This window comes from Prinia subflava, chromosome 1 (assembly GCF_021018805.1).
Source record: "Prinia subflava isolate CZ2003 ecotype Zambia chromosome 1, Cam_Psub_1.2, whole genome shotgun sequence".
NCBI classification, from domain to species: domain Eukaryota; kingdom Metazoa; phylum Chordata; class Aves; order Passeriformes; family Cisticolidae; genus Prinia; species Prinia subflava.
In genome coordinates this window covers 69,990,527-70,017,087 of record NC_086247.1, presented here as the reverse complement: position 1 = coordinate 70,017,087, position 26,561 = coordinate 69,990,527, and the positions used below count along the sequence as shown (strand labels likewise).

Below are 26,561 nucleotides of genomic sequence, written 5' to 3'. Positions count from 1 at the left end.
ATTCTAGAATATATGCCAGCTCTAAAAATACTTGTACACTCAAGTTGTTGGACAAGAATATTTATTTCACGTGCTATGAAAAGAGTGTAGGTGCTCCTACTTGGACAGAGAAAACCCTCAAGACATGACACAACATCACACTTACAGCCACTGCCATTTCTGAGAGGGTACCAAAGCAGCAGGGACCTTGCTTCCCTCCAACACTGCAAACAGGCAGAACTCCTACAGACCAGCTCAGCATTAAGGGCCACCTTTGAGCATTTAGGTCTCAGTTCTTAATCCAGACCACTAACATAACAGCATCAAGGTTGATACTGTACTATGTACTTACTGCAGCAACAAAATTAGAAAGATTTTAGAAACAGTGGATATAGAAGAAAAATCCCAAACAAATTATGAATGCATAAGCAATCTTTACTTCAAAAAGTACTGGGGAAAAACATTAACTGGATCTTGCTTGAGAAACCGCCCATACTCCCTATGCAAACTATTTTCTTTAAAAACTGCTGCTTCCTAAATTAATTTGGACATTTGTCTCAAAGTGGCTGAAAAAGAGCCACATGTCAGGTGACACTGTATGGATCCTTTTGCAGTACAACAACACTGATCGAAGAAAAGAAGGATCTGAAAAGGAAGTGGGAAAATGTCAGGCTGCAAAGCTGGCGTTCTGCCACCTAAACACAGTATTACCTTCTTCTTCTATAAATGTTCAGATTTCAAAAGCAGCAGACACAGGCACTGTAACATGTGAACTTGGACCACACAGGATGTGTTCCCACCCCTCTCAAGATCCCTTGAATAAAGGGGGATGTTAACAAATAGCTTCAGAAGTCACATGTATAGATCTGTTCCACAAGTTGCACATCCTGACGTAGGTGAAAAGAATATAACAAATATTATTAATTCTAAAACAGATGAAAAATAGAACTTATAAAATGTGTTCTATGCATGCAAACACGCCACTACACGCTGCCTCTGCTACTGTAAGTTTTAGACTGGATTACATTGCAACCTGTTGCCTTTTCAACTGAAAGCAAAGCTTTAAAAACACCAACACATTTGGAGCCATGGAAAGGGGAGCAAGTTAAAATACAATCCTCATTACACTCTAGGACTTGTTTGTGCAACTTTAATTGCCTTGATAATCTACAAGTCATGAAATTTGAGTCTTGATGCCCTTGACAAATTAAAAAAAGCAGAATTTTTAAAGGACAAGTTAAGCATATCATGTTTGGCAAATGTTTTAAGTAATATGCTTGTAACCTTTTTGGTTCAATAATCTTGTTCTGTCTGCATTACTATTAGTTGTTGCACTGATGAAACAACATTTGAAGATGACCTTCAAGGACTTGGATCAAATTAAACCATCAGGAAGACTGAGGGTAAGAGGGTACACCAGTTAAAAGAAGACTATTATTAATTATTTCAAACCTAAAACAATAAAGCTGAGCTGAATAGTCTCTGTAATAATAGTTAACTGTTGTCTTTTAGGTCTCTGAACAGACAGAAATCAGTGAAGACATTTGTTTTAGCTTTTTATGAATGGCCCTGTTGAATTACAGAAGCTAAACAATTACACCTACATTACAACATCTAGTTCAGGGCTGTCTTTTCACAAATGAGGCGATTTCTGTCATGGAAAGCAAGTAAACATGCTTTTTTCTTCTTCTCTACTGCAGACATTGAGCTAGAGCCCGTCTTCTGGTAGTCAAAGGTTTTTTTAAAATGCAACCTTAACATTACAAATGTTGAATTTATTGTCAGTACTTCCCTTCTTTCTAATCATAAAAATAGGAGAACATCCCTATCACCCAGGCCAGTAATCCTATCTTGGGCTACAAGGTTTCAGATGCATAAAAGTCCTTCACTCACAGCTCAAAGGACAGTTGTGACAAAACCAAATTTCTTCAGCTCTCCTTCTCCAACCATCCAGATCGTTTTCTTTTTCCCTTAATGAGAAGGAGAAATGGCAACACGGAGGCAAAACCATGCCTGCAGTCACCCAAGAAGCCTGGATTCCCATGCACTACTCCTTACCTTGGTGGTTCAGGGAGATGCGGTTAGATGGCTCTTGGAAACCTGGTTCCACCAGATCCCGCCGACCATGAGCTGAAGTCTGATCTACATTGTCCTAAAAACAGAAGAGCAGAATATCTGATCAAAACCAGGCATTCTGTACTCCCTGCAAGCTACATTACACAGAGTCAAACCACCAATACAAAACAAAAAATCCCTGCCATGCCTCTGGAAGGAGAAACCAATGTCAGAGAAGGTGGGGGAACAGATCACAGGCGGACACTAGGCTGTCACATTAATACGTGTGGCATGGATCCAGAATCAATGACTGTGCTGTTGGCTCATCTGTACACCAGTTCCCGATTCAAATGGAGAAACAGTGATGTAAACGCACTTCCTAGTTTAACAAAAGCTTCTTCTTGCATCAAATTATGTGGAAGCTTGGGGCTTTGTTTTCTTTAATTCCAAGTCTGTGGCTTACGGCTTTGTAACTAATTAACTGGACTGAAACAGATTCAGTAGTGAACTACTAAACCTCAAGAGAAATCAGAAGTTTAGTTTAGATAAACATCCATGGCTCTGGATGCCAACCTGTTGTTTTTTTCATACTGGAATTCTCACAAGATCAAGTTTCATGAACATAAACTGAATTTGGCTAAGTCTAAAATACCATGGTTTCTCACAGATCTTGCCAAAGAAGACAACTAGGAGAAAGCAGGAAAATTGAAATATAAACACGACAATAGGAAAAGCAAGGTAAGTTACATTTTAGAAGTATAAGAAGGAGATTTAGAGCAGGTGCATGGTTTTACAAAATTGGCATACCTTAGCATATCCTAAGTTAAGGGTGGGTATGGAAAGGTGTGCAAAGCTGACTGCATTGATACATCACCAAGCATAAACTGCCGCAGTGATATACGTGACTATACACATGATCCCACTGTGCCCAAAGTGTGGGCTAAATACACAATGGCATGACCTGCTTTTATGTCAAAACACAGGAACCACCTTCATGGCAAATGACATTGTAATTAAGGCAGAGCAGAAACAAGCACACAGCAAGCGGCAATTCAACTACACGCAACCGTGAGCCCTCAGTCCAGCACTGACCAAATATAAGCTAATGCTCAAAATCATAATGGATGTAGTGTCTGGGGACTAGAATCGTATATGGTTATACAGTATATGAAATAAATTATCTCTCCATCAGAGAGACTGTCTCAGCAAATGCTTGAGCTTTGATTCAAGTACTTAAGCACTGCTCTCAAGTGTCATCACCATCAGAGAGATCAGTTCGGGAGCCGCAGGCATTTATAAGACAGAAACTGACAACAGTGGTATGACTAAAGAAGGTTTTTATGAGTAAACACTGTATGATAAGATACAAATGGCACCCATCTATCTATGCCAGATACAGCTGGGACCACTCAAACTTCTTCCTCCGTACTGGCTATCTCCCCTTATAGCTCTTTACATTCTTCACACTGATTTTCACAACACTGTGGCTGTTGTTTCATATACCACATCTCGCCTATCTCATGAGTTTTTGTTATTGCTTCTCAGGAATCGAAAAAAAAAACCCCAAACCACATCAGACCTTCTGTCAGCACAACTGTCTTTGTTCTTACTTTCTTGAAACACAGCAGTATTTCTTAGCTTTTTCACTGGAGCTAAATGAAGACTTACTAGGAACAAGCAACTCACAAGCTTCTGTTTTCATCAAATCCCTTGCAACCACAGGGTATCACATTTTAACATTACCAGTACTTTTGGAGCACTACTCATTCTCACTGGATTTATCTCATTTTCTTTGGGACGCCACACAGTCATCACTGACCTGACCCACATCGTTTCCATTTTAAACTTGAGGCAAGAAATTTGGGACTCGCAGTGTAAGAAGGCAACTGCAGAAAGGACATTCAAAATTATGAATCTCATCCCCAGATAGTTCAGTAGTAGTTTTCCCAGGTGCCAAGGGCAGCAGCAGGGAGGAGATGCTTATCTAGGAAAAGTTTCTGTCAAAACTTAAAGCTGAAGCTGACTGCTCTCAGTACAAAGGCTAAGAGGTAAGCATCACAGGCACGGATAACTCAGGAGAACATACTTCCCCAGCCCAGAGTTGTTCTCTGTGCATTTCCCTCCACAAAATTCAACATGACCAATTTTTGACCATGGAGTAGCTAAAGCCTCACAGATGCAGTTTAGCAGCCTTAGTTCCACTTCCCAGGAAGAAGTCACAGTGTTTAATGCATGGATGCAGTGACACATTGCCTCTTGGCTGGGAAAAGCAACAGGGCATCCTAAGAGAAATAAAAGCTGGAACAAGAAAACCAGCTCTAAGCTATTTGTCACATACTTAAATGTGTTTTCAGTTGCCCCAACATATAAAAGTCCCTTCTGGATGGCAAAATTCATGAAGTACTATGTAGTAATAAAGGTGAAATGGGGCCGAGATGCATGATTTTACATTTGGGTTTCCCACAGCAGTAACACACAAACACTTAACTGAGAGACCTTATTTCAAGGTTTCACCTGGCTCCAGACCCATAACTCTTCAATTAAACCAGACTTTCTTTTTAACTAGCAATTGCCAAAAATTTACAGGAATAGGATACATCCTCTCTGGAATCACCTTACATCTTGTACCAGAAGATGCTGAGAACCACATGCCTTACTCATAGAGTTAAGCCAAAGCCATGGTAAGGTAGATCAAAGTACTCCGAAGCAGAGGTTACAGTGACTAATGACAGCTGGTGCTGCCATTACAAAGCTGATGCCCCTGCCCGTTTCGCTCGGTGCAAATGCCTGCCCACAGGACCCAGAGCATTTTCCTGCAGCTTGAGCAAAACAGGGAGGCAAAGGTTTCCTGCGGACACTGCGGGCCAGCAAACCCCAGGTGCTAAAGCAAAGCGACAGGCCGTGCATAAACAAAGCCACACCTGTTACAGCAATGCAGGCAGCGGAGGGGAAAAGGTGAGGGCGGTGAGGTTTAAAGAGCCAGGGGTATTTTCACATGACCCTCCAGAATCTGTTTGTGTCCGTTGTACACAGACAAACACTGGCACCGGGCCAGCTGCAGTGGAGATCACAAGCTGAAACAAGGGTAAAAGAAGAGAGGGGATGGGGGCAGGAAATAAAGTTATATAATTACTCTGTGCCAGCAGCCTTGTCGTCAGGCCCCAGCTCAGGGGGCAAGGTGGGCACCTGCCTTGGTCCGTCACCATCCCCCTGCTGCAGCTGGAAGCGGCCTCCACACAAGTCACTTGTTTGCTTCATGGTTTAATCCCCAGCTCGCCCTCCTCTTCCAATAAATGCTCTCAATATGAAATTAAAGCATGTTACTTAACTTACTGTACCATCCAGCTATTGTAGTATTTTTAGAAGCTAGCTGAGCATTAGCCCTCGCTGACTTTTTGCATGTGCTGTTTTCTCTGTCAGTCAGCCTCTGCAACCAAGGATGATTTAATCGAGTGGCTAGCAAGAGTGCTAGAAGGACCTGAAGCAGGGTCCTTTAAAGCATTAGCATTTCACAAAGCCAAATATACCATCATTACAGGTCAGATTACAGTGTCCTTTTGCAAACCTATGTTGCACGACACAAAATGTGACATGCCTGCATCGCCTCAAGAGCCAAAGTCCACTCATAGACAGTGTTATCTCTACGTATCAGTAACCAGGACAATCTAGATTTATTCTTCAATCTATAACCAAGCCTTTCAAGTTGCACTCCTTAAACTATGACATACAATGTTTGCTGCTGTTTGTGCTAGCATGATAAGCATTTCAGTTATCTAAGAAAACATTAAAGCTCATCTTTTAATCAGAAAATCAGCCAGACACATACTACAGCAGCTCTGCTGTCTGCACACGTGCTCTTTAATCACCTCTTTGGCTCCAAGTGCCACTGTTCCCACCTGCAGTTTAGCTCAGGAGAGTATTTATCAGCATGAGACTGCATTATTAGACAGACCAGTGTGTTGCTACCGCTCTACTGCTGCTTCTCTCATCCTGGCTTTTTCAGCAAAGGTTATCCAGTCAGTCATCAGGGTAATCCTACAGGTGAATAGAGAGGGGAGGAGGCAGATTTGAATGTACAAATAATGAAATATCATTTATACTTCCCTTTTCCCTCACTCTTTGTGAAGAAAGGGGTCTAGCATTAGAGGAGACCAAGCAGCTTTCTGGAGAACTCTGGAAATCTCCCGAAGGCTTCAGCTTCTTCTAATTTCAGCAGTCTCTGGGAGACGAAGAAGACGAAGAAAGGCTACAAGTGGCAGCACAGCTTCTCGGAAGCTCCTGGGAGCATGGCCAGACTGAGGATGTCCAGACCACCAAGAAGACAGTCCCTGTTTTTGGATCTGCTGTAGCTGTCTGCAAACCCACACTGCCGTGCCCCTGAACAAAAGGTTCAATTGAGCAAGAGTCACGCGTACTCATGCCAGCAGGCCCTCAGCAACAAATTAAGATCATGACATACTTCTGATGTTTGTACACCGTCCAGCACAACAGAAAGTAAAGTCAGCCGTGCTGACGGGTCTCACCGCAATTTAGGAGACTATCAAGGCAGATATGCCTCAGTTTACAGAGAGGGCACTCCTGCCAAACAGGAGCTCCCTGCCAACCTGGCGGTGCTCCTTCATCACGCCAAGGCACAGGTCTTAAAACTAGCTGAGCGTAAAGAGAAAATTACCAAAGTCATTATTTGAACCACCACACAGCTTTACTCTGCTCAGGCAACTTGTGTAAAGCAAAATGAAGTACATTATGTTAGCACAGGCCGAGGAAGGAGTGCTCAAGTGTAAGTGGTTCCCAGAAAAAAAGGCAAGTACAAAAATTCACTGAAGAGGTGAACACCAAGGGCTGTGAAAAAGTGGACACTGCTCCAGGCTTCAGGAGCAGAAAGGAGATACTTTGAGAAATTGCTCTCTCTCTTTTATCTGCAACTTGTTACACAGATAGACAAACATTTCTTTATCTGACTCAGTACTGTCATTCTTAACATGCCCCTGGAGTTTCCTTAGGCAATGAACAGATAAGACAGCATTTCTTCTGAGGATGCTTCGTAAGACTCCTCACTTCCCAAACAAAAGACAGTTTGCATTAATGTAAAGTAACTTCCTGCACTGATTTTTAAGCTATGCTGATTCTTTATACCATGATTTTGCAGCTTTGGTTTACTTCAAGCATCAAATGTACAAAGAGGATAACAGAATCAATTATGCTGAGTGCCAAGTAGCCAGCTATTCATCTCGATAAACTTTCCTATAGCTTACTGGTATCCACAGCCATCCAGAGTTCCTGCTCACTCCATTTTACTCTTAGCCCTGTGAAGGCAAACACACAGGCTATTACAAAAATAAATCCAACTGACATATCCAGACCAATGTTCAAGTTCTAATCCAAACTCCACAGTCCAGAGCCATTAGTAATTCATGTGATGTTCCTTTCTTAAAAACACAGCAGCACAGTCCCCTAGCAGACAGCTGTTTGCTACAACGTCTTTTCAGCAAGCTGACAGCCCAAAGTTTGAGGAAATGCGCTCCAATTAAGAGTCCTGAGGGAAATGCAAGGTTGTTGGGTTTGTCCAAAGTCACTGCTTTGCAAACAATTTCAAGTTTACTCGAACGGAGTGTGTTTCATTGTTTTCTGCCTGAGTGTTTAACATGTCACACAAATAAAGACAACACAGGCTTTGCACACTAGGCAAAAAACTTTAAAGCGCATTCTCAGACAACCCACATATTACATAATTAAAGACCTGTAACCTGGTTTCCTGCCTCTTAACTATAGTCATTTGACTAGGTAAGAGCCAAGTGAAAGGCTCAGTAAGTCAACAGAGTAACTGTGAACCTAGAATTTTAGCATTCCCATTGCTAAGAGAGCTTGTACAAACAAGGGCTTAAAATAAAGCCACTTAGCTTTGTCAAAAGTTGGGCTCTCTCTCCTGAAGTAGCAAAGCCACTAACTGCAGGAATCCTTCTGATTTTACAGGACTGGCTATCAAGACTGGGAGCAATAACCCTAGAGACCAAGAACAAACAAGCCAGTTGGGGATTACAGGAGCAGCAGAGGCAGCAGCACATTCCTCCCGACACGCCACAGCACCTCCAATCCTCAGTGCCACAAATCACTGAAAACACGCGATACCCTGGCAGGGCACGCAGACCTGCTGTGATCCACACATTCCTACGACCCTCAGCAGACCTACCAGCCCACCATGCAACACATATGACAGCTACAACAGACCAGGAATTAGCAAAGGGAGAAGGAAAATGAGGCTGACAGACATGACAGACCTGCATCCGTGGTCCATGTCTCTGCAGTGGCAGAGAATTTGTTAAATGAATCACAGGAATTATATTACGTCCCATGATACAGGGGAAGGCAGAAAGGCTTGTCAGTCTGACCTTGGAGGAACTTATCTCCTGACTCCTTCTGGGCTTTAGCAACTCACTGATCAGAAAAACTTCAAGTCTAAAAAAATCTGGGGATTTGGACCCTGTTGCCAGCCCTGAAACCCCACAGAGTACAGGCCCCGAGCCACTGAAGTGTTTCTTCCTAAAACCTATAGCCCCACACAGTTATAGAAGCCACTGCTACAGCTGAGCCAGAAACTTATTTTTCTGAAAGCGCTTCAGATTTATTTTTAGGAGTCTAGTTATGTGACTTATCACTACCTGCATTGCAATTGCTATCAGGGCAAACCAAAAACACCATCACCCAGCCTCTTTTTGTCACCCCTGCCCCAACTCCCAGTGTCTCTTTGGCATCCAGGAAATTAATTTATTAAATTAATTAATGTAGTCTAGCAAGAGCTGGAGTACAGCTAGCAACCTCCAATAGTATCTGGTATCAGCTGTTTACTCCTAAAAGGCTTTTCTCCAGTAAGGCAGGAGGGAGCATAGAGAGCAACAGCTCCAGCAATGCACTTTTACAGCATGCACACAGGCTAACATTAGAGATTCAGCTTCTCTAGGCTGGTCTTTGCAAAACTGGCAGGAATAGGGCTTTCAACACTCCTGAACCCAAAATTTGGCAAGAACTCTCTCACTAGTAGCAGTCCTCCCTTAGCAGGAACCAACCACTTCTGCAAAAATTGAGCTGTCTCCCCATACTCCGCACAGAGAAAATGGATAGCATACTCCACAGTGTGCACTTTTTGGACTAGACTGCCATTTATTATGGTAGAAGAAAGTTCAATGCATCATGGTTGCTGTCTTTTAATCAGCTAGCAATGAGGGAATCCAACTGACAGGCTTAGAAACACTAAAAGCTTTGTTCTATTTTTAATGACACTAAAACCACTGTGGCTGTTAAGAGACAGTTTACATAGTCTACAGCTAAAATAAAGTCTTGAAATACAGAAAAGAAACAATTGCACAAAGTTGTCAGTGAAAGCAATCACTTCTTAAAGGTATCTTCACCTATAAAGCACTTGGAAAAATGAAGCACTTACTTACTGATAGAGTATCCTTTAACATCTTTTTTTTAAAAAACAAACTAGGTTTATTTTCATTTCTAACAAAACACCACAGAATAAATAAACTTTATATCAGGAAATTCTTCACACTAGGAAAGTTGCATGCTTATATGGAAATTTTATTTCTTCTGCTGGCACCCACAGAACCTGATAATGTATCTCTAGCTTGTACTTAATTGTAAATTGGCCTTACCTCCAAAGCAAGTCACTCTCACCAGTAAGGGACTGCCACTGACAAAGATACATGTTCAAAGCTACATGCTTTGCTGCATGATCTAAGAAGCAAAGGTTTGCTTTTGGTCAATACTGACTCAAACATTAAAACCCCTGAAAAATCTGGTTTTTGTGAGACTGAACTGTACTTATCAATAGGAACTGAATTTCAAAAATTGGGGTTTGGTACCATGAGAAAGTATAACCTAAAGTATAACCTAAAGCAGTTAGCAGTTAGTCCTCTTTCTTTTAAAGAGACTTCAGTGAGATCTTGTACGAAAGAACTGACACTTAACAGACTACAGTACTTAAATTGAGCCAGAAGCACAAGTTCATACATGTTAACAACCATACAGGATGGTGCTCACGCAATCTAAGGGAGTCCTGCAACCCACAACAATGTGTTGTGGCTCATAAAACCTTCAGCCCATTCAAGAATCCTTACCAGGGACATTTTCTGTGTTTTGTCCAAGTTTCTGTCCAAGCATGGTCAGACTATATTCCCTCTTCATCAGAAGGACAAAAAGAAACATAATAGGAATGAATATTTGTACCCTGGTGCAATGGCAAATTTCAGCATCACACACTTGCTAACACACGTGTACAATCTCAGAAAACATCTTCAAAATTGTTTCCTTTAAGCTTGTATTAAAAAAAAGAATTAAAAAAAAATCTCATATATTCTTTTGGGGGATGCTGTAACACAGAAAGAAGGTACAGGATATTTGATCCTTTCGAACACACCAGCCTCCCCAGGCCCAGAGCTGTGGAATACAAGGTAGCTCATCTGTTCCACTTGGCATCAAATCCACCACGGCTTTGGTTATAGCAGCACTGCTGGCCAGCTGCTTCCAAGAACACTGGCTTTGGGAGTCAGGCTTTGACAGCATCCTTCTATCACATGGACAGGAGGCCTTCTGCAAAATGCTTTGGACAGTCTGTCCTAGCACAGGCTAATGATGCCCTGAATTAACCTTGGAAGGCTCACTGCTTGAAAGGATGAGCTGGTGGACTCCGGATCTCGCACTGCAGCAACACATTTGTGTGTCTCAGGCCAGGAGAGGGAGGAGAGAAGGAAAGATGCCACCTGGGTTGAAGGAAACCACTGTTTCCATACAACTGCATTCTCTTCAGGAATTTATATTCAAATCTCTATGCTTTGGGAAGTGGCAACCACAGCCAGATAACCTAAATTACATTTAAGTGTATGTAAGCTTATATCTAGGAAGCCCTAGACATCGAGACAGATGAAACTCAACAAAGGAATGCAAGTAGCATGAAACACACAGGAATTTATACCACCTGAATGTGGGTCTGCTCTCTTACCAGCAATAGTGGTTTCCCCTTTTGTCTTTGTGATGGTTCAGGTTCAAACTGAGAATCTGAATGGGCCAACAAGTGAAGAGGTTCTTCACAGCCCCTGACAGAAGTGATAAAATAATAAACCTGCTGTGGGGAAGGAGCCACGGTGCCCACATAGACCATTAAAATTTACTGGATGTCAGTGAGAAAAGTAACACTCACCTGCTAATGAAATTGCTCTTCAGATCCTCAAACCGATAATCTGACCAATATCAAGTGTCACGTTGAGTAAATTCATACAAGACTACTTTGCTATCCTTCCTTGCTTCAACTATTAGCAACATGGAGCTCATCACTCTACTTTCTAGCCAATTTCCTCAATTGCTGAAATTTAGGGTGTGCTTGGTACCCCTCCCCTCCTTCCCAATAGTGAACCTTGGCACTAGATATATTGTTAACTACGTCTAGAAGTGCCTGTCCCATCTGATCAAACCTACGATCCTAATTACCTGGACCACACACCTTTCCACTCAGATAAAAATCCATTCTCCTGTTCCATGGTGCCATCTGCCCCAGAACTGACTGCTCACTTCAGACAAGAGCATTTGTAGTTCAGGTGACCTGCTCTCAATTCAATACAGAATTAACTCTTTACACATCTCTAAAACAGCAAGCATTACCAAAAAAGAAAAAAAAGACATTTCAGAATCTCAGATACGGAGTAAATGTTTATATACTTCAGTTAGACTGCTCTATACCCTACTTAAACCCCACAGAAATCACAGACACCAGTCTAAGGCACAGTAATTATTCATGATTAATCACCTAGCATCAGATCTTGTATTGGAACAGACTGCTGTGTTCTCCCCTAACCAAATATCAGGGTTACAGTCAGAGCAAATCAGTAATGTAGTTTATGCAAAAAAAAAGTGTTGGGAGTCCAAGAAACCGTCTGCAATATATGGGTACTTAAAACAGTTGTTTTGTACTGCATATTTAGCAGTAATGGATTACTTCGCAAGCCTTCAGAATAGGAAAAAAAAAACCCAAAGAAAACCCCCACATCATTACCAACAGAACAACATGTCTGAACATCTGCATTTCTTTCCTTAATCATGTATGAATCTCATTTAACCTGTGCAACTCTAAGGAAGTCACATACATAACTGCACCTTTCACAGTGTCCTGGTTTAGGGCAAATTTGGGAGGAAACTTCCAAAGGGGCCCCTCTAGAAAGCAGATTCAAGGAGCCTCTCCCCCAGCTGGTTTGGGAATAGATTTCCTTGGAGAAAAGTGGAAAAAACCTGGTTATTTAACAAGCAAAGTATTAACAAGCATTAAAAAATTGAGTAATATGAAACAACAAAACCTCTTGCTGTTCTGAAGAGATGGTAAATTCAGAAAGTCCTTTTCATGGGACGTAGTTCGGCTTGCTCAGTCTCTTATCAGTCCCTCCGGTGCTGGAAAATGCCATCCTGGGCCATAGTGGGCCACAGGTGTGAGCTCCTCATTTTTTCCTGGGTTTTCAGTCCAGAGCAGGGCTGAACAGTTCCAAGAAAAAGAAAAGTCACAGTCCAGGGAACTTCTCTGCCTCAGCTAGCTAAAAACTAACTAAATAAAAGCAGAGGAGATCTCTCTCCCACTTCCATGCTACAGACAACACAGTCCATGCAAAGGTATGTAGGGGAGCAACAGCAGTTTCCGAAAACAAACTGTGTGCTTTTTCTTTCCTCCCTTCGCTCTCAGAACCATTCTTAAAGGTGCAGAACTCAATATCCAACATAAACAGAACAGACAACTGGGGATATAGGCATCACAAAGTCACCCTAGGACACACAGCAATGTTCAAAACAGTTTTCCTAAAAAAACAAAAATCCTCACAGTGATGCTCTATCAGATTTCAATTAAGTTGCCACCCCCAAGTGTTAGCACACAATGGTTGGACAAAATTTCTAATACAAATGATGCTGCAGCCTGCATTACAGAAATACCTAGAGCGTAATTGTCAATTCATAACAGCTGGAAAGAAAACAAAAATCAAGATAAGGCTAACAACAGGAGCCATCCTGACTATTTCAGTGTATCACTGTCCTACTCCAATTTCTCAAAATGAAAGAAGCTTGCAGGGCTCAATACAGGACCCAGTCTTCTTTAGTATCTTTACCACGGATCTGGACAAGGGTATCAAGCGTACCCTCACTGAGTTCACGGGCAACACCAAGTTGGGTAGGAGAGCTGATCTGCTGGAGAGCAGGAAGGCTCTGCAGAGGGATCTGGATCAAAGGGACATTTATATGAGGTTCAGCAAGTCCAAGCGCCAGCTCCTGGCTTGGGTCTCAATAACCCCATACAACACTTCAGGCTGGGGAAGAGTGGCTGGAAAGTTGCCCAGAGAAAAATAACCTGGGGGCACTGGTCAACAGCAGCCAAACATGAGCCAGCACGTGCCCAGGTGGCCAAGAAGGCCAGTGACATCCTGGCTTCTATCAAAAACAGGCCAGCAGTACCAGGGCAGTGATCATCACCCTGTACTCAGCCACACTTTTGAGTCTCTGTGTCCAGTTCTGGGCTCCTTACTACAAGAAAGATATTGAGGTGCTGGAGCAGGTCCAGATAAGGGAAACAGCACAGCAAGTGGCTGAGGGAGCTGGGGGTGTTTAGCCTGCAGAAAAGGAGGCTCAGGGGGGACCTTATTGCCCTCTACAACTGCCTGAAAGGAGTTTGTAGCCAGGTGGGAGCCTCTTCTCCAGGCAACCAGCGACAGGAGGGAGGACACAGCCTCAAGCTACACCAGAGAAGTTCAGGTTGGACATCAGGAGGAATTTCTTCATGAAAAGGGCTGTTAAACATTAGGACAAACTGCCCAAGAAGGTGATGGAGTCACCATCCTTGGAGGTGTTCATGACTGGACATGAAGCTTAATGCCATAGTCTAGTTGACCGGGTGGTTATCTGTCAAAGGCTGGACTGAAGGATTTTATTCACCTTCATTATTCTTAGAAAAAGAAGTATCTAGGTTTGACTATAGTAAAATCCAAGCACCTCAAAGGTACTTCTTAGCCTGAGAACTTCTCTCAGTGCTCTGCCTAGTTTGCCTATCTCTAATTTTCAAAAACCTAGGTACCATATGAAATATGCTTCATTGTTCCACTTGTTCCAGGATCAATAAAAATATATACTTGTATCTATCCATCTCAAGGTAGTGGCTGCCATGTTTTCCTTTCCTTGAGGAAAGGCAGTTAATTGCAAGTAGCTCTACCAGTTATCCCGCATTAAGAAGATGGCTTTATCATAAAATCTTTATTGACTTAACATTCTCTGAAGGAAGAAAATTTACAAAAGATCAGCAATTTGCATTTAAATAGTAACAAATTACATGTAAAATTGCACGCTGTCCCAGAAAGCACAATACAAAGTATAAATCTTCGGTTTTTGCAGAAGCTGGCACACTAAAAGCAAGCACGTCAATCACCTCTTCACGCTTGGAAGGTTTTCTTTTTGTTTTGTTCTGTTTTAAAGTTGTTCACAGAGTAAGTGTGTCAAGTGACCACTTATTTTGAACAGCTCCTCCCCACTTCTTTTAACACCTACTAGGTACATCCAAGGAAGTTATCCACAGAACATCAGAACATGCACTGAGGTGCTTCTACATGATTCGCAGCAGCTGCTTTAATTTCACACAGAGCCTCTGAGGCTACACTAAAGCCTCAACAGATCAAAAGGGTTTCATAACTATAGTCTGGTACTGGAGGAAGGTCTGGTGTGCCAAACATTGCCAAGGCAGCACATGAAACAAAGCAAGCAAACCACCTCAAAACAAGACCTGCCCAGGTAAAGGGTCTCCAGACAAGGAGATGGGAACAGAGATTGCAAAACTGGTCAGCCAGAAGAAAAGTTCAAGTAGTCCCACAGTTGTAGTAACTCTACATGTGCAATGTTTCATCATGCTGGCTTTAGCAACACTGAAACAGTACTGCTATCAACTTCAAGAACATCTCTGCAAATGGATCTCTACTGTTGGCCCCAAGAAAAGATGGGATGCAATCGGGTGAGCTGCTGTTCAGTTGGTATTGAAATGCCTTTTCTTTCTCTTCTGTGAAACCACTGCTAAAGACTAGGAGAACTACCAGAACAGTCAATGGTTGAGAAGTTTCTGGTCTTGTGGGTTTGGGTTTATTTTAATCTTCAGGGCAAGTCACACTCAAAAGATATGCTGTCAAAAAACTATTTTTCCAACTTGCTCTCAGCCAGCATTGCAGTGGTTTGTGACTTAACCATACAGACAGTTCATGCTCAACAGCCAGCAGCTCGTCATAATTCTGAGAACATAAAGGACTCCAGAGAAAACAAGATTGCAACAGATGCCTTTTTCAGAACATCTTTAGCACACTTCAGTTAGCCCTTTTGCTCACACCATGGCAAGTAATAATGTATTTCATGCAGAAAAATCTCACCAGCAAACACATAGGAAGGAATTGTTTCCATCAAATTTGCAACACACTGCCTTATAGATCTCTATATGGTCAGAAGTAGAGAAACAGGCCCTCTGAAGTCTTAATTCACATCTACCTTAAAAAACAAGCTCTACAAATGCTTCCAGCTACAAAACACCTCAGGCGACTACCTCAAATATTGGCACATATATTTGGGTTGAAAAACTCCTTGGGTCTGTCCTGAATTTGAAAAGGAAAAAAAATTCACCCAACTTGAGAGGGCATGTGTGGGTGAGTAAACATGTTAAGCTGCTTTAATTAATGGATTGTTTATGTATGTAAGTAACATGTGTGTTACGTATGATGCTGGAGTTACCTTCTGTAGAAATCTCTCCAAGAGGTCATTACAAGAGGTCATGGTGGTGTGGCCAAGAAGAATGAGCCCAAGAAAGAGCTCTTGAAGAAGGAGGATATGCAGACGGGGAACAGGGTATGAGCACACAGAAAGACTGTGCAGGACAAAAGGGCTTCACTCAGCCAGGTGGTAGGAGATCTAAAGCCCACAGAGGGTGATGAGGAAAGATGGCCCATGGAAGTGGACTAGCCACAAATATAGTTAACTGTCTCCTGACATCATCATTACCAAGATGTCTTCCTGAAAGAGCCTGTGATCTCTTTCCAGGAGAGCTAGAACATCTTCTCTCAAGCTCCTGCAGGCACTACTCTTCATCAGCCTGAACATAACCACTCAAGGAAATCCCGGGCGGTCAGGTCTTTGCCAGGGATGGAAGAGGTAGAAAACCCACAGGCAGGAAAGAGAGATGTTAGCTTTGCCAGGCTAGGCACAAACCCTTTACAATCAATAAAACAGTTGTTCACAATTTTGAAGGCTTTTGTCAGCCCGTGCTCCCCGACGTGCACTGCCTCTGTGCTCTCCAGGCACACAGATGGCATCTCTTCTGCAATGGGCCCACCGTGCAGAGGAAAGGGAACATTTGGCCAGGACTCTCCCAGTGCCTCCCACCAAACGACTCAGAGCCAGAGGCAGTCATCACCAAAGGAGAGCAGCATCAGTCAGACCTGAGGGCAGACACTCAGAAGCCCCACAGCATGGGGGAGCTTCCCTACACCACCCCAAGCACAGTCCTGGGGAGATACAGCTGGCAGTGGGTCCTTGGAGAAGGCACAGGAGACAGTCCACCCGGATGTAAGCCTTGTGAGAGACAGTAAACATCAGGGAAGCCAGGAGAGTGCCACGACAGGAGACTGAGTACCAACAGCCTGGCTGGGGGGCCACAAAGGACAGTGCTGGGACAGGAAACACCTGAACAATTGGCTAGCACCTCTAGGTCCTCCTTTGCTTCTGTCACACTGCCAAGCCTCTCATTTTCCACCTTGATACCTCTTCCCAAAAGAAGCACTCACCATCTTTAAGAAGATTAATGTTCAGAATACCTGTCTCAAACTAAATGAGTCCATTTTTGCAGCGAGGTGCATGGGATGGGGACAAACTTGACACAAATCGGCTAAATCACATTTCTGACCCACTCACAAGCAAACAGTGCTGTTCCAGCTGCAGCCACCACTGGATGCTACAAAGATATCTGGAGTGGGCTGAAGATAACTTCACAAGTGATCAGTGAACCAGCTGGGGAAGCATTTTCCTGCTTGACCAACGAGCTGGCAAAGCCATCTGATAGACAAAGAAGGGCCATGTGGGGAGGAAGACGCTGATGGCAGTGGAGATGATGCAGAGATGACAGTAACGAGTAAGCAAAGAGAGCAAGACTACCAGCAGAATTACAGTCCTGGACTGTGGGAAAGCAGATTTTTGGCCTGTTCTAGGATTTTGTGTGGAAGGTTCCCATGGCAGAGTTCTCTGAAGAACCAAGGTAACCACAGGAACAATCTGATCTTGCAGGACAGCCTCCTCATACCTCAAGAATGGTCCACTGTGGCATGCAGAAAGTCACAGGGGAATGGCAGAAAGCCAGCTGAATGGACAAGCATCTCCTGCCTCAGCTTAAATGCTGAAACACAAAGAAGGTTGAAGCAGGAAGAGGTTACGCAGAAGGAACACGGAGATTGTGCACATGCAGAAGAGCTGGAACAAGCAAAGGATGCCAAGAAAAAAACAAGGAATTGTTATATAGGCAAGTAAGGACAAAAGGATGGCTAATATTTGTTTTGTTAGTTCTCAGTTGTGCACAGGATCCATCAGCTAAAGAAAAAAAAGACCAATATCGGATTTTTTCGCCTCATTTTTTCCAATTGCTCCTCATGTCTCCCAGTGCTTTGAGCACAGTGTCAGCATCTGGAGGATTAACCATTACTCGCAGCAAAGGAAAATTAAAGATCAGACAAGCTAACTAGGAGCAGGAAGGGTGCATTAGAAGATTCTAAGGATGCTAGCTAACACTACACTATCAAGGCTACTCTCTCTTATCTTCAAAAGACTAAGTCACTAATCAGAGGATGATCCTGGCGACTGCAGAGGCAGAAAACACATCCCTCTTCAAAAGAGATGAGGATGACAATACGAAGAACCAGAAGCTGGTCAGCCTTGAAAAGTTGGCAAGAGTAGGGAGCAAGTCCTTCTGTAAGTCACTGCCAGGAACTCAAAGGACAAAAAACAAGCAACTCGTAAATCTACACTGGCTGTTCCAAAGAACAAGTCATATTTGTTTGCAATTTTATACCATTTGTACTAAGGGTCTTATCTCTCAAGAAACCAAAACACTTACACAGATCATGGGTCATTGTGCTGCCTTCTGATTTTATCTAGCTGCACATACTAGGTTTTCAAATACACAGTTAAAATTTTACAATACTGGACAATCGCACAGGATTTTTGGAACATCTACTTTCATTAGAAGAGCAGGCACTTCCTTTGTTCTCCCCACAGCCCAAAGCAACCTACCTCAATATAGTTGAAGGCAGTAGAAAAGTCAACCGAATACTTGAGAAGAACCTAGTTCAACAGCATAAAATTCATCAAAAGTACCTCTTTGCCTCCACTGAAGTATCAATTCTGCAAATCTCATGGGAGCTGAAATAATGGCCTGTCACTCTCCTACACTAATAGCTTCAGGAACTTCTTCAAGAAAGGTGCCAACACCACTTTGTCAGAAACCCCCTCCTGAACTGTACAGAAGTATTCACTATTCTGGGGAACTTGCCAGCATGACAGTATTTACGGTATGACTAATCTGCATTAATGAAGCACAAATGGACAACTATTTACTTGTGCTAATAACTAAAGCACTTTATTAGAGCTAAGGCCTCTAGCATGAAGGATTGCCAGGCTCCCCCACTTGCCAAAATTATGTCAAAAAATGGAGCCAATGTGTAAGACATCAAGAGCTACAGCCAGTGTGCAGTAGAGTCTTAAGTCATTGTTTAACGTTCAGCTTGCAAAGGACCAGCATGCTCCAAAACCACTGGCTGTTTCCGAGGGCTTGCCTTTTCATTGCAGGGGCTAGAATTTCAAATATGCACACTGGTCGTACCAGTACGGAGCCAAAACTATCTTAAAATAGCAGTAGAGCCTGAGAGCTTTGCTGGGCATTTGTGTTCTACCTTTGATTGCTCACGGTTCTTTCAAAACCAGAAATAAAAACACTGTATCTTAATGCCTCAGATTAAAATATCAATACTATCTAGCATAAAAGACCATCAATACCAATAAACTGGCCCTTTGTTCATGAAGGATTCCTGAAAGCTGATCAATTTGGTAAAATTCCATCCTGAAAAAGCAAAGTCAGCTGTACAAGAACAAAGTCCTTGCTCTGTGCAGCACTTTCCATCCCACCTCTCCAGGAAGGGAACATACCTGCAACACTAGCAAAGAAAGATACACCTCAAAAAGTGGCAGAGTTTGGTGGGAACCTAGGAATAACTTCTTAAAAGACCACTTTAGATTATATTATATTAGGAACAGAAAGAAAAGTCCTTAGGGGATGCAAAAAGAGCAGGTAAGGACTATTTTCAGTCATAGCTAGTACTAGGTGGACCTGATTTATTTATCTCTAGCTTTACAGAGTAAATGGCACCTTCACCACCTCAAGGCCACAGTGAGTTCAGGCTCTCCACCCTTCTTTGAATCACCAGCTTCAATTCGGAGCAGAAAGTCTGCAAGTGTAAAACAAGGAGATCTCTGCTACGAGGAACAACAACATGAACAATAAAGTCTGGAAACTGTACCCACAATTTCTTCCTAGAAACAGGAAAATTCTCTTCTCAGATTTGATCACACAAACAGCTTCATGCAGAAGCACAGGATTTGGGGTGGTAGTTTGGAGGAGTTTGTTCCTCCCTTCTTTTTTAACTTCAAAAAAATATAAGTAAGTGCTTATGAAATGTTGTCCTTCTTTTGATCAAACAGATTCTCCTTAGACTATGTAAGGCAAAAAAATGTACTGGGCATAACTTTACACAAGGTCTGTATCTAGATATATTTCTTGGAAATACTTAAATATAAGGCAACATTGTATCACTGGTCTTTTCCAAGGATAGAAAAGATTTCTCCGAGCCAACTGGCATGGACAGAAACACTAAGAATTATCTGAGCCACAGTGCTTTCTTGAAAAGTGACAGCTCCAAATACACAGCAATATTATCTTCCTCTTAAAAACAAAATAATCTTCTCCACTGGTTACTATTTACTCATATGTACAGCACAGAACATCTGTAGGAGGAAGGTTCATTAAAAGCACACCCCCCCAAACTATCACTAATGTAATTCAGCTGGCTATAACCAATGCAGTTAAAAAAACAAATACTTCTATTCCTTTGTATTTCAGATTTCTATCTTCTTATATTTATGCAGGCATTTGAAGTGTGAAGCTGTCTTAGGACTGGTACATCAACTCTCTTCTGTTAAATCAGAGCTGTTACTAACATGAAAAAACTCATACTGGTACTTCTCCAAAATAACCAGTTGGTAAACAGCTTGTTAAATATTTACTCATTTGGAAAAGATCCAACTCACGAAAAAATATGCAGGACTTTGTTTGGTGCTATAGACTGCTAAACTGCTACCACAGCTTCAGAATGTTCTCATGAAGTTTTGTGAGAGAACAACAGAAAATCTATCTCTTCCTATCAACGTGGGTATGTTTCCAGTCTGGAAGTATCGTCTTAAAAGTTGCATAGAAGTCAGAACCAAAAGAGACCCACTGTTCTTGGTTTCCACACTGTCACTGAACGACTGGGGCTGGAAGAGACCTCTGGATGTCACCTGGTCCAATCCCCTGCTCAAACAGGGCCACCTACAGCCAGTTACCTGAGATCATGTCTGGATGGCTTTGGATGATCTCCAAGGATGGAGATTTCACCACCTCTCCTAGGCAGCCTCTGCCAGTGCTCTGTCACTCTCACAGAGAAAGAGCATTGCCCAATATCTAGAGGGAACCTCCTGTGTTTCACATTGTATCTATTGGCTCTGGTCACTAGGGAAAAGAGCCTGGCTCCATTCTCTTTACAACGTTTCAGGTATTCATGTACATTCCTAAGATGCCCCCTCAACTTTCTCTCAAGTATAAAAGTAGCAAACCACAGGCTTAAATATAAATGAGCTAAATCAAGAGATTGCCTGCATTTAACGACAGGGTAGGTCTAGTGTTTAAGCATGAAATCATTAACAGGAAGATGCAAAATTAAACTCTACTTTATTTCGTCACTTGATTTGCAACATCTATGTTGTTGCCTGGCAATGGCAGTAGCAATGCAAGTAGCAAATGGTATGATTGACCAATAGAGTGTTTTGAGTATTTTTTCTCAATAGATTGAAAAAGTTCATATAATTGGAAAATGTGGACTGAGCCACTTGAAATTTCTTGCCTGCACTCACCTTCAAAAAAAGACTTCATGTTTTGCCAACCAACTTCTGTAAACTGGAATACAAAAGCAGAACTGCAAACAGTAAGTTACATACTTGTGACTGAAACTGTAGAAAGGTAAACTGGTACATCAAAAATCAAAAAAAATTGATGACTACTTCTTGTAAGAAAGGAAACCATAATAAATTGTATATAACCTTACTGCAAGATAAAAATTTCTTTGATGTTATTTTGCTTCATATAAAGTATTCTGATGATACATCATAATGGTGGCAAGTACGCTTCCACTCCTCTTTAGGAGGTAAGCACCACACACACATTTCTATTTCAGTGTTAATGAAAACCACTGGTTTTGGGACAATTTTTTAAACAGATTTATTTCCAAGAAAAATAAAGGCTAGAAATCTAGCTTCAGCTGGTCTTCGATAAAAACTAACAAGCAGCATCAACTCTATCTGTAAAAAACATTCGCAGTCTGCACCCAGGGAGACAGATTTCATAACTTCATATTGGAGGCAACATGTCTTATGAAAACATTCACTAATGTTCGCGCTGCTTTGTACTTTGTCTGCTCCAGTCCGTCAACCCTCTACACCACATACATGTAAACTGTTATAGCAAGAGTACCGTCAATAAAGGATTTGTTGACTGACACCATATTTCACAAATCTGATGACTTTCTGCATTGGCAGTAGTAACATTTCAGCTTTTCTTTATGCAATATGTAGAAGAATGATGCAATGTAATAATGCATCTGGTGTTTTTTCACTCAGCTATGCCCAAGGACTTTGAAAGCCTGCTTGTGCACTCTGGTCCTTCCATATTGTCCTCTTAGCATGAAAAACGTGAACTCCAGGACTAATTTTATGCAAGCCGAAGCCTTGTATGTTTAAATCTAATAAGAGCAGGCTTAAGAATCAAAACAGTTTGGTTTGAATCCTCAAAATCATGTTGTATTGGGTTTCAAGTGCGCGGAGGGACAGGGGTGGCCTCTGTGAGGAAGAAAAAAACATCTGTTCCATTGTGTCCTGGTTCTGACCAAGACAGGGTTAATGTTTGCAGCAGCTGGGAGGTTTGCCAGGACAGGGAGGTTATTATCCTACACCACCTCACCTCATTGCCCTGGATGGAAAAAGGGGGATTCTGCAGAGAAGGGGTTTCCTCCTGATGAGCAAGCCTGGCACTGGTCAGGTTCCATGAGCATTTTGCATGCGAAATCATTCTCCAAGAAACACTTCAGTTGTCAATATTGTTGCTATTACTGTTCCTTTTCTTATCTCATGGCTGTTCCCAGTAAATTTTTCTCACCTTAACCTGTTACCTTTGCCTTTTGTGCCTCCAGTTCTCCTCTCTGGCCACCCCCAGTGGTAGGGCTGGGGGGTGACCCAGCAACAGTGTGGTTTGGAGAGTCTCCATGGGAGAACTAAATCAAGGAGTGCCATTCCTAAACTGCGACAAACAGCAGATGAAGAGAGGAGTGGGAATACATGAGAGAAACAGCTCTGCAGAAACCAGGGTCAGTGAAGAAGGAGGGGGAGGAGCTGCTCCAGGAACCGGAGCTGAGGTTTCCCCGCAGCCCATGGTGAGGCAGCTGTGCCCCTGCAGCCCATGGGGTCCCACAGCAGAGCCAGAGATCCACCTACAGCCCATGCAGGGCCCTGTGCCGGAGCACACACGGAGCACGTGGATGCACAAACGAGGCTGTGACACCGCAGGAAGCCCACGCTGGAGCAGGCTGCGGGCAGGACCTGTGCACCCATGGAGAGAAGAGCTCACTCCGGAGCAGGGTATGCCTTGTGACCCCCCCACGGCACAGCAGCCTGTTCCAGAGGGACTGCACCCCATGGAAGGGACCTGTGCTCATGTGGGAAGGACCCACACTGGAGAAGGTCATGGAGACCTGTCACCCTGGGAAGGGCCCCATACTGGAGCAAGGCAAGGGTGTGAGTATGCCTCCCCCTGAGAAGGAAGGATTGTCAGAGACAACGTGTAATGAACTGACTGCAATCCCCATTCCCCGTCCCCCTTGGTCACTGGAGGGCAGGAGAGAGAGTAAACTAGCAGTGAAGTAGAACCTGGGAAGAAGGACAGAGTGGGGGGAATGTGGTTTTAACATTTAGCTCTATTTCTCATTATTTTACTCTGATTTGATTGGTAATAATTTAAAGTCATTTCCCTCAGTCAAGTCTGTTTTGCCTGTGATGGTACCCAGTGAGTGATTTCTCCTTGCCTTTATCCCATCCCATCAGCCTTTTATTAAATTTTCTTCCCCCTGCCCTGCTGAGGAGGGGAATGACCAGAACCACTCTGGCCTGGCCATTTTCTTACCACAACTGGCAAGCAACATCTCCAAAGAATCGATAAACAATTTTCAACAGCCAAACTAATGAAGATATTCAGTGTCGGACAGACAGTGAGGGCCAAAACATAGGTTTCAACAGCCCTTTGCAAGCCCACTCAGAGACAAATTCTGCAACCAAATATTTTTCATGCAGGTTTTTTTACGATAAAAGACATTTTATGCACACAAACATAGACTGCAGCATGTATATGTATACTAACACTAAATAACAGACTGTTATGTTCAATACCAAAGTGGCAGAGATGACTGAGTCATATAGAAGGCACCTGGATGACACAAGGGTGAGGATTATTGCATCCATCAAAGTGATTCTCTAATTAAATTAGAGATTTACTCAGATCAAATGGGGATTTTTTTCTCCCTTTTCACTAAAAGAGAAACTGTCTCTTCTCTAAGTGCTCGATCTAAGCAATGCACCCCTGAAAATAAAAAAAAAAAAAGCAAGTTTCCCAAAAAACCACACTCACTAAGATGAAGCACTCTAGGAAAACAATATACCATGGACTTTGATCAGATGACCTCCAAAGGTGTCTCCTAACTTACATGATCGTTTTATTGAAAACAAGGATCAAAGCTGCCGTACTAAAACCTGGAGAACCTCTGCCTAACTGCTGCTCCAGGTGAAGGCAGAGCAAAGTTGCTATTGTAGTTCTAGTATTGGCAGCAAATCACCTTCACACCCACAAATCTGACATCACTGAAAAAGGCTCTCATTACAGTAGCTACCCTCTGATTAATTCTCTTATGTATTTAATTCCTACTCTTGAAGTGCACAAAGCTTATCAAGTATGATGTGCAATATTTTGCACTCTTATCTGATCAAGAGGATTATAAGCAATCCTGAAATTCACAGCTCTGTACAAATAAAGAAAGCAAATTCCATTTTCTCCTTTGTGGCCAAGTATTTGTAGTCCATTTTATACCAAGTTACAAGTTCTTCCTCAAATAAGAATTCAGCTCACTAAAACCAAACTATATTAATTATTACTGAAGTAATACCTGCATCTTGGCCATGAGAAAACAAACAGAAGGTGGAAGATAAACAGAACATTCCTGTATGCCCAGATTTCCAGATTTTTATCTTCATAAACTGAGGAAAAACCCCGTTTTTTTGTTACTTATGTCACTGACACTTGTACAATTAAAGCAAAGGGTTAAAGAACTAAATATTCCCCAAGAGTTCAAGTCACTGCACATAAATACTGTTGTGACTACAGATTGCAAAAGAACGGAAACACAGTAAATCATCCTGTTTTTTCTGAGAAATTCTGGGACTATGTTCTGAATTTCCAGGAACAGAAGATAAATACTGCCAATTCTCACTGCTGGATTTTTATTGAAGAGTTCAAGAATTTGGGAAGGACTCTTGAAAGCCACTGAAAGATAGTATTGATTTTGGGTTTGTTTTTTGTTTGTTTGGGTTTTTTTTTTACAGAGCTAGAGATTGTTTCTCAGAGAATGCACTCAGTGTGACTGGTTTATCTGCTAACTCCTAAGAAAGTTAAAGAAAAAGAAGAAAAAAGCTCTTCAACAAGACCTGAAAGGTTCTGAAAGCATCAAACCTCTCAAACAAAGAGCCCAGTAAGAAAGTCGGAGATCTATACTTTGACCATCTCTCCAAAAACATTTTAAAAAATGAGAAAATGTGGATTGGCAGCAAGACACTCTAAGGATATTCTGTAGGGCATACTCATTTACCCAGGTTCTCATTTTTTCTTGCCTTGAATAAAATCCCAACCTTCAATATGTCAATTTATTCTAATACTGAATTTACAGCATTAAGGTCTCAACGTTGGGATCTCTGGAACTGTGTCCTTCATAGCTTTTCATTCACATTAAGTAAGAAAATGTGCTGAAAATATAGAATATTTCTTTATACCCTCATCTAGAGCATATTTAGTTTAACCTTCTTTCAGCCCTTTACCAACAAAATGCTTTCACTGCAGCCAAATTTGAAAGACAAGTTGATGAAAGCTCCTAAGTCAGATTTAGTAGGGGTGGAAAAACAGATGTTCAGGGTTTTTTTAATGCAAACTTCAGTTCTGACAGAAGGCACAGTAGTTGTGAATGGGCTTCCACAGCTAGTCTTCAAACTGGTTATAAGCACTTAGGGTAGTTAATACACAGTAAGCTTCGACCAAAAATAACTGAGTCACTTTCCCACCATCTCAAGTCACCCCATGATGCTCTGACACCTCCAGTCTGCTGACTGCCCCAGACTAAAGCAGATTATTTACAGGGTTTGTCAGAGAAAGGAAGCACCAAAATGAAAATTCACATTTTTATTTCCTATGAACCACTAAAGACACTGTTTTCACAGGAGAGATTGACACGCAGCTAAAGAATTTGCAGCTCAAAAATTACTGCCTAGAATGTCAAGTTTCTCTTACATAGCTCTCCCTCAGCTTCACATCATGACTCAGATGATGCTCTAAATGAATTGGAAGGATAATTTCACAGTGCATCAAAATTATGAAGTCCAGGCACATCTATTCACATATTCTTTTAAGCTCATAGATCCAAGTATAGTAACAGATTTTCAGGACATCTAGTTTCTCAAAGTCCAGTCTATATTTATAGCTGCAAAAGAAGCCATAAAAGAACTGTTATGTTTTTCCTGGTATTGGGAAAAACATTCAGGTACATTCAGCTGACAACTCAGCATATACTAACATTAGACTTTTAACTAATTAGAGGTTTCCTGTTGGGGAAAAAAACTAAGTTGACATATTACACAACACATATGAATCCTAAGGCTAAAGACAGTTTTTCGGAAATTTTTTGTTTTTATCTGGTTTTTTGCTTTTCTTCCAAGTGAGTAGCATGACTGTTGTAATCACTACTAGCAATGTTTCTCTTGGGACAAAAGGAAAAGGTTTTAATGTCACATGACACTATTTAATTATTTGTGTATCT

General features: G+C 42.1%; 1 protein-coding gene across 7 annotated transcripts in view; it reads right to left on the bottom strand.

Moving 5' to 3' along the window:
- Window positions 1-26,561, bottom strand: part of GRB10 (growth factor receptor bound protein 10) — a 144,679-nt gene that overhangs the window by 80,562 nt on the left and 37,556 nt on the right. For 5 of the 7 annotated variants that reach the window (XR_010080592.1, XM_063399300.1, XM_063399290.1 and 2 more), the window contains one exon: window positions 2,038-2,131. Coding sequence is in view for 2 of the 7 variants with exons in the window: in XM_063399300.1 (XP_063255370.1) it covers window positions 2,038-2,131 (94 nt within the window). In the remaining 5 variants the exon portion in view is untranslated. Of the gene's footprint in view, window positions 1-2,037; window positions 2,132-5,167; window positions 5,326-12,380; window positions 12,668-26,561 lie in introns of those variants that run through there. The other 2 variants (XM_063399334.1, XM_063399315.1) reach the window with 2 other exon arrangements.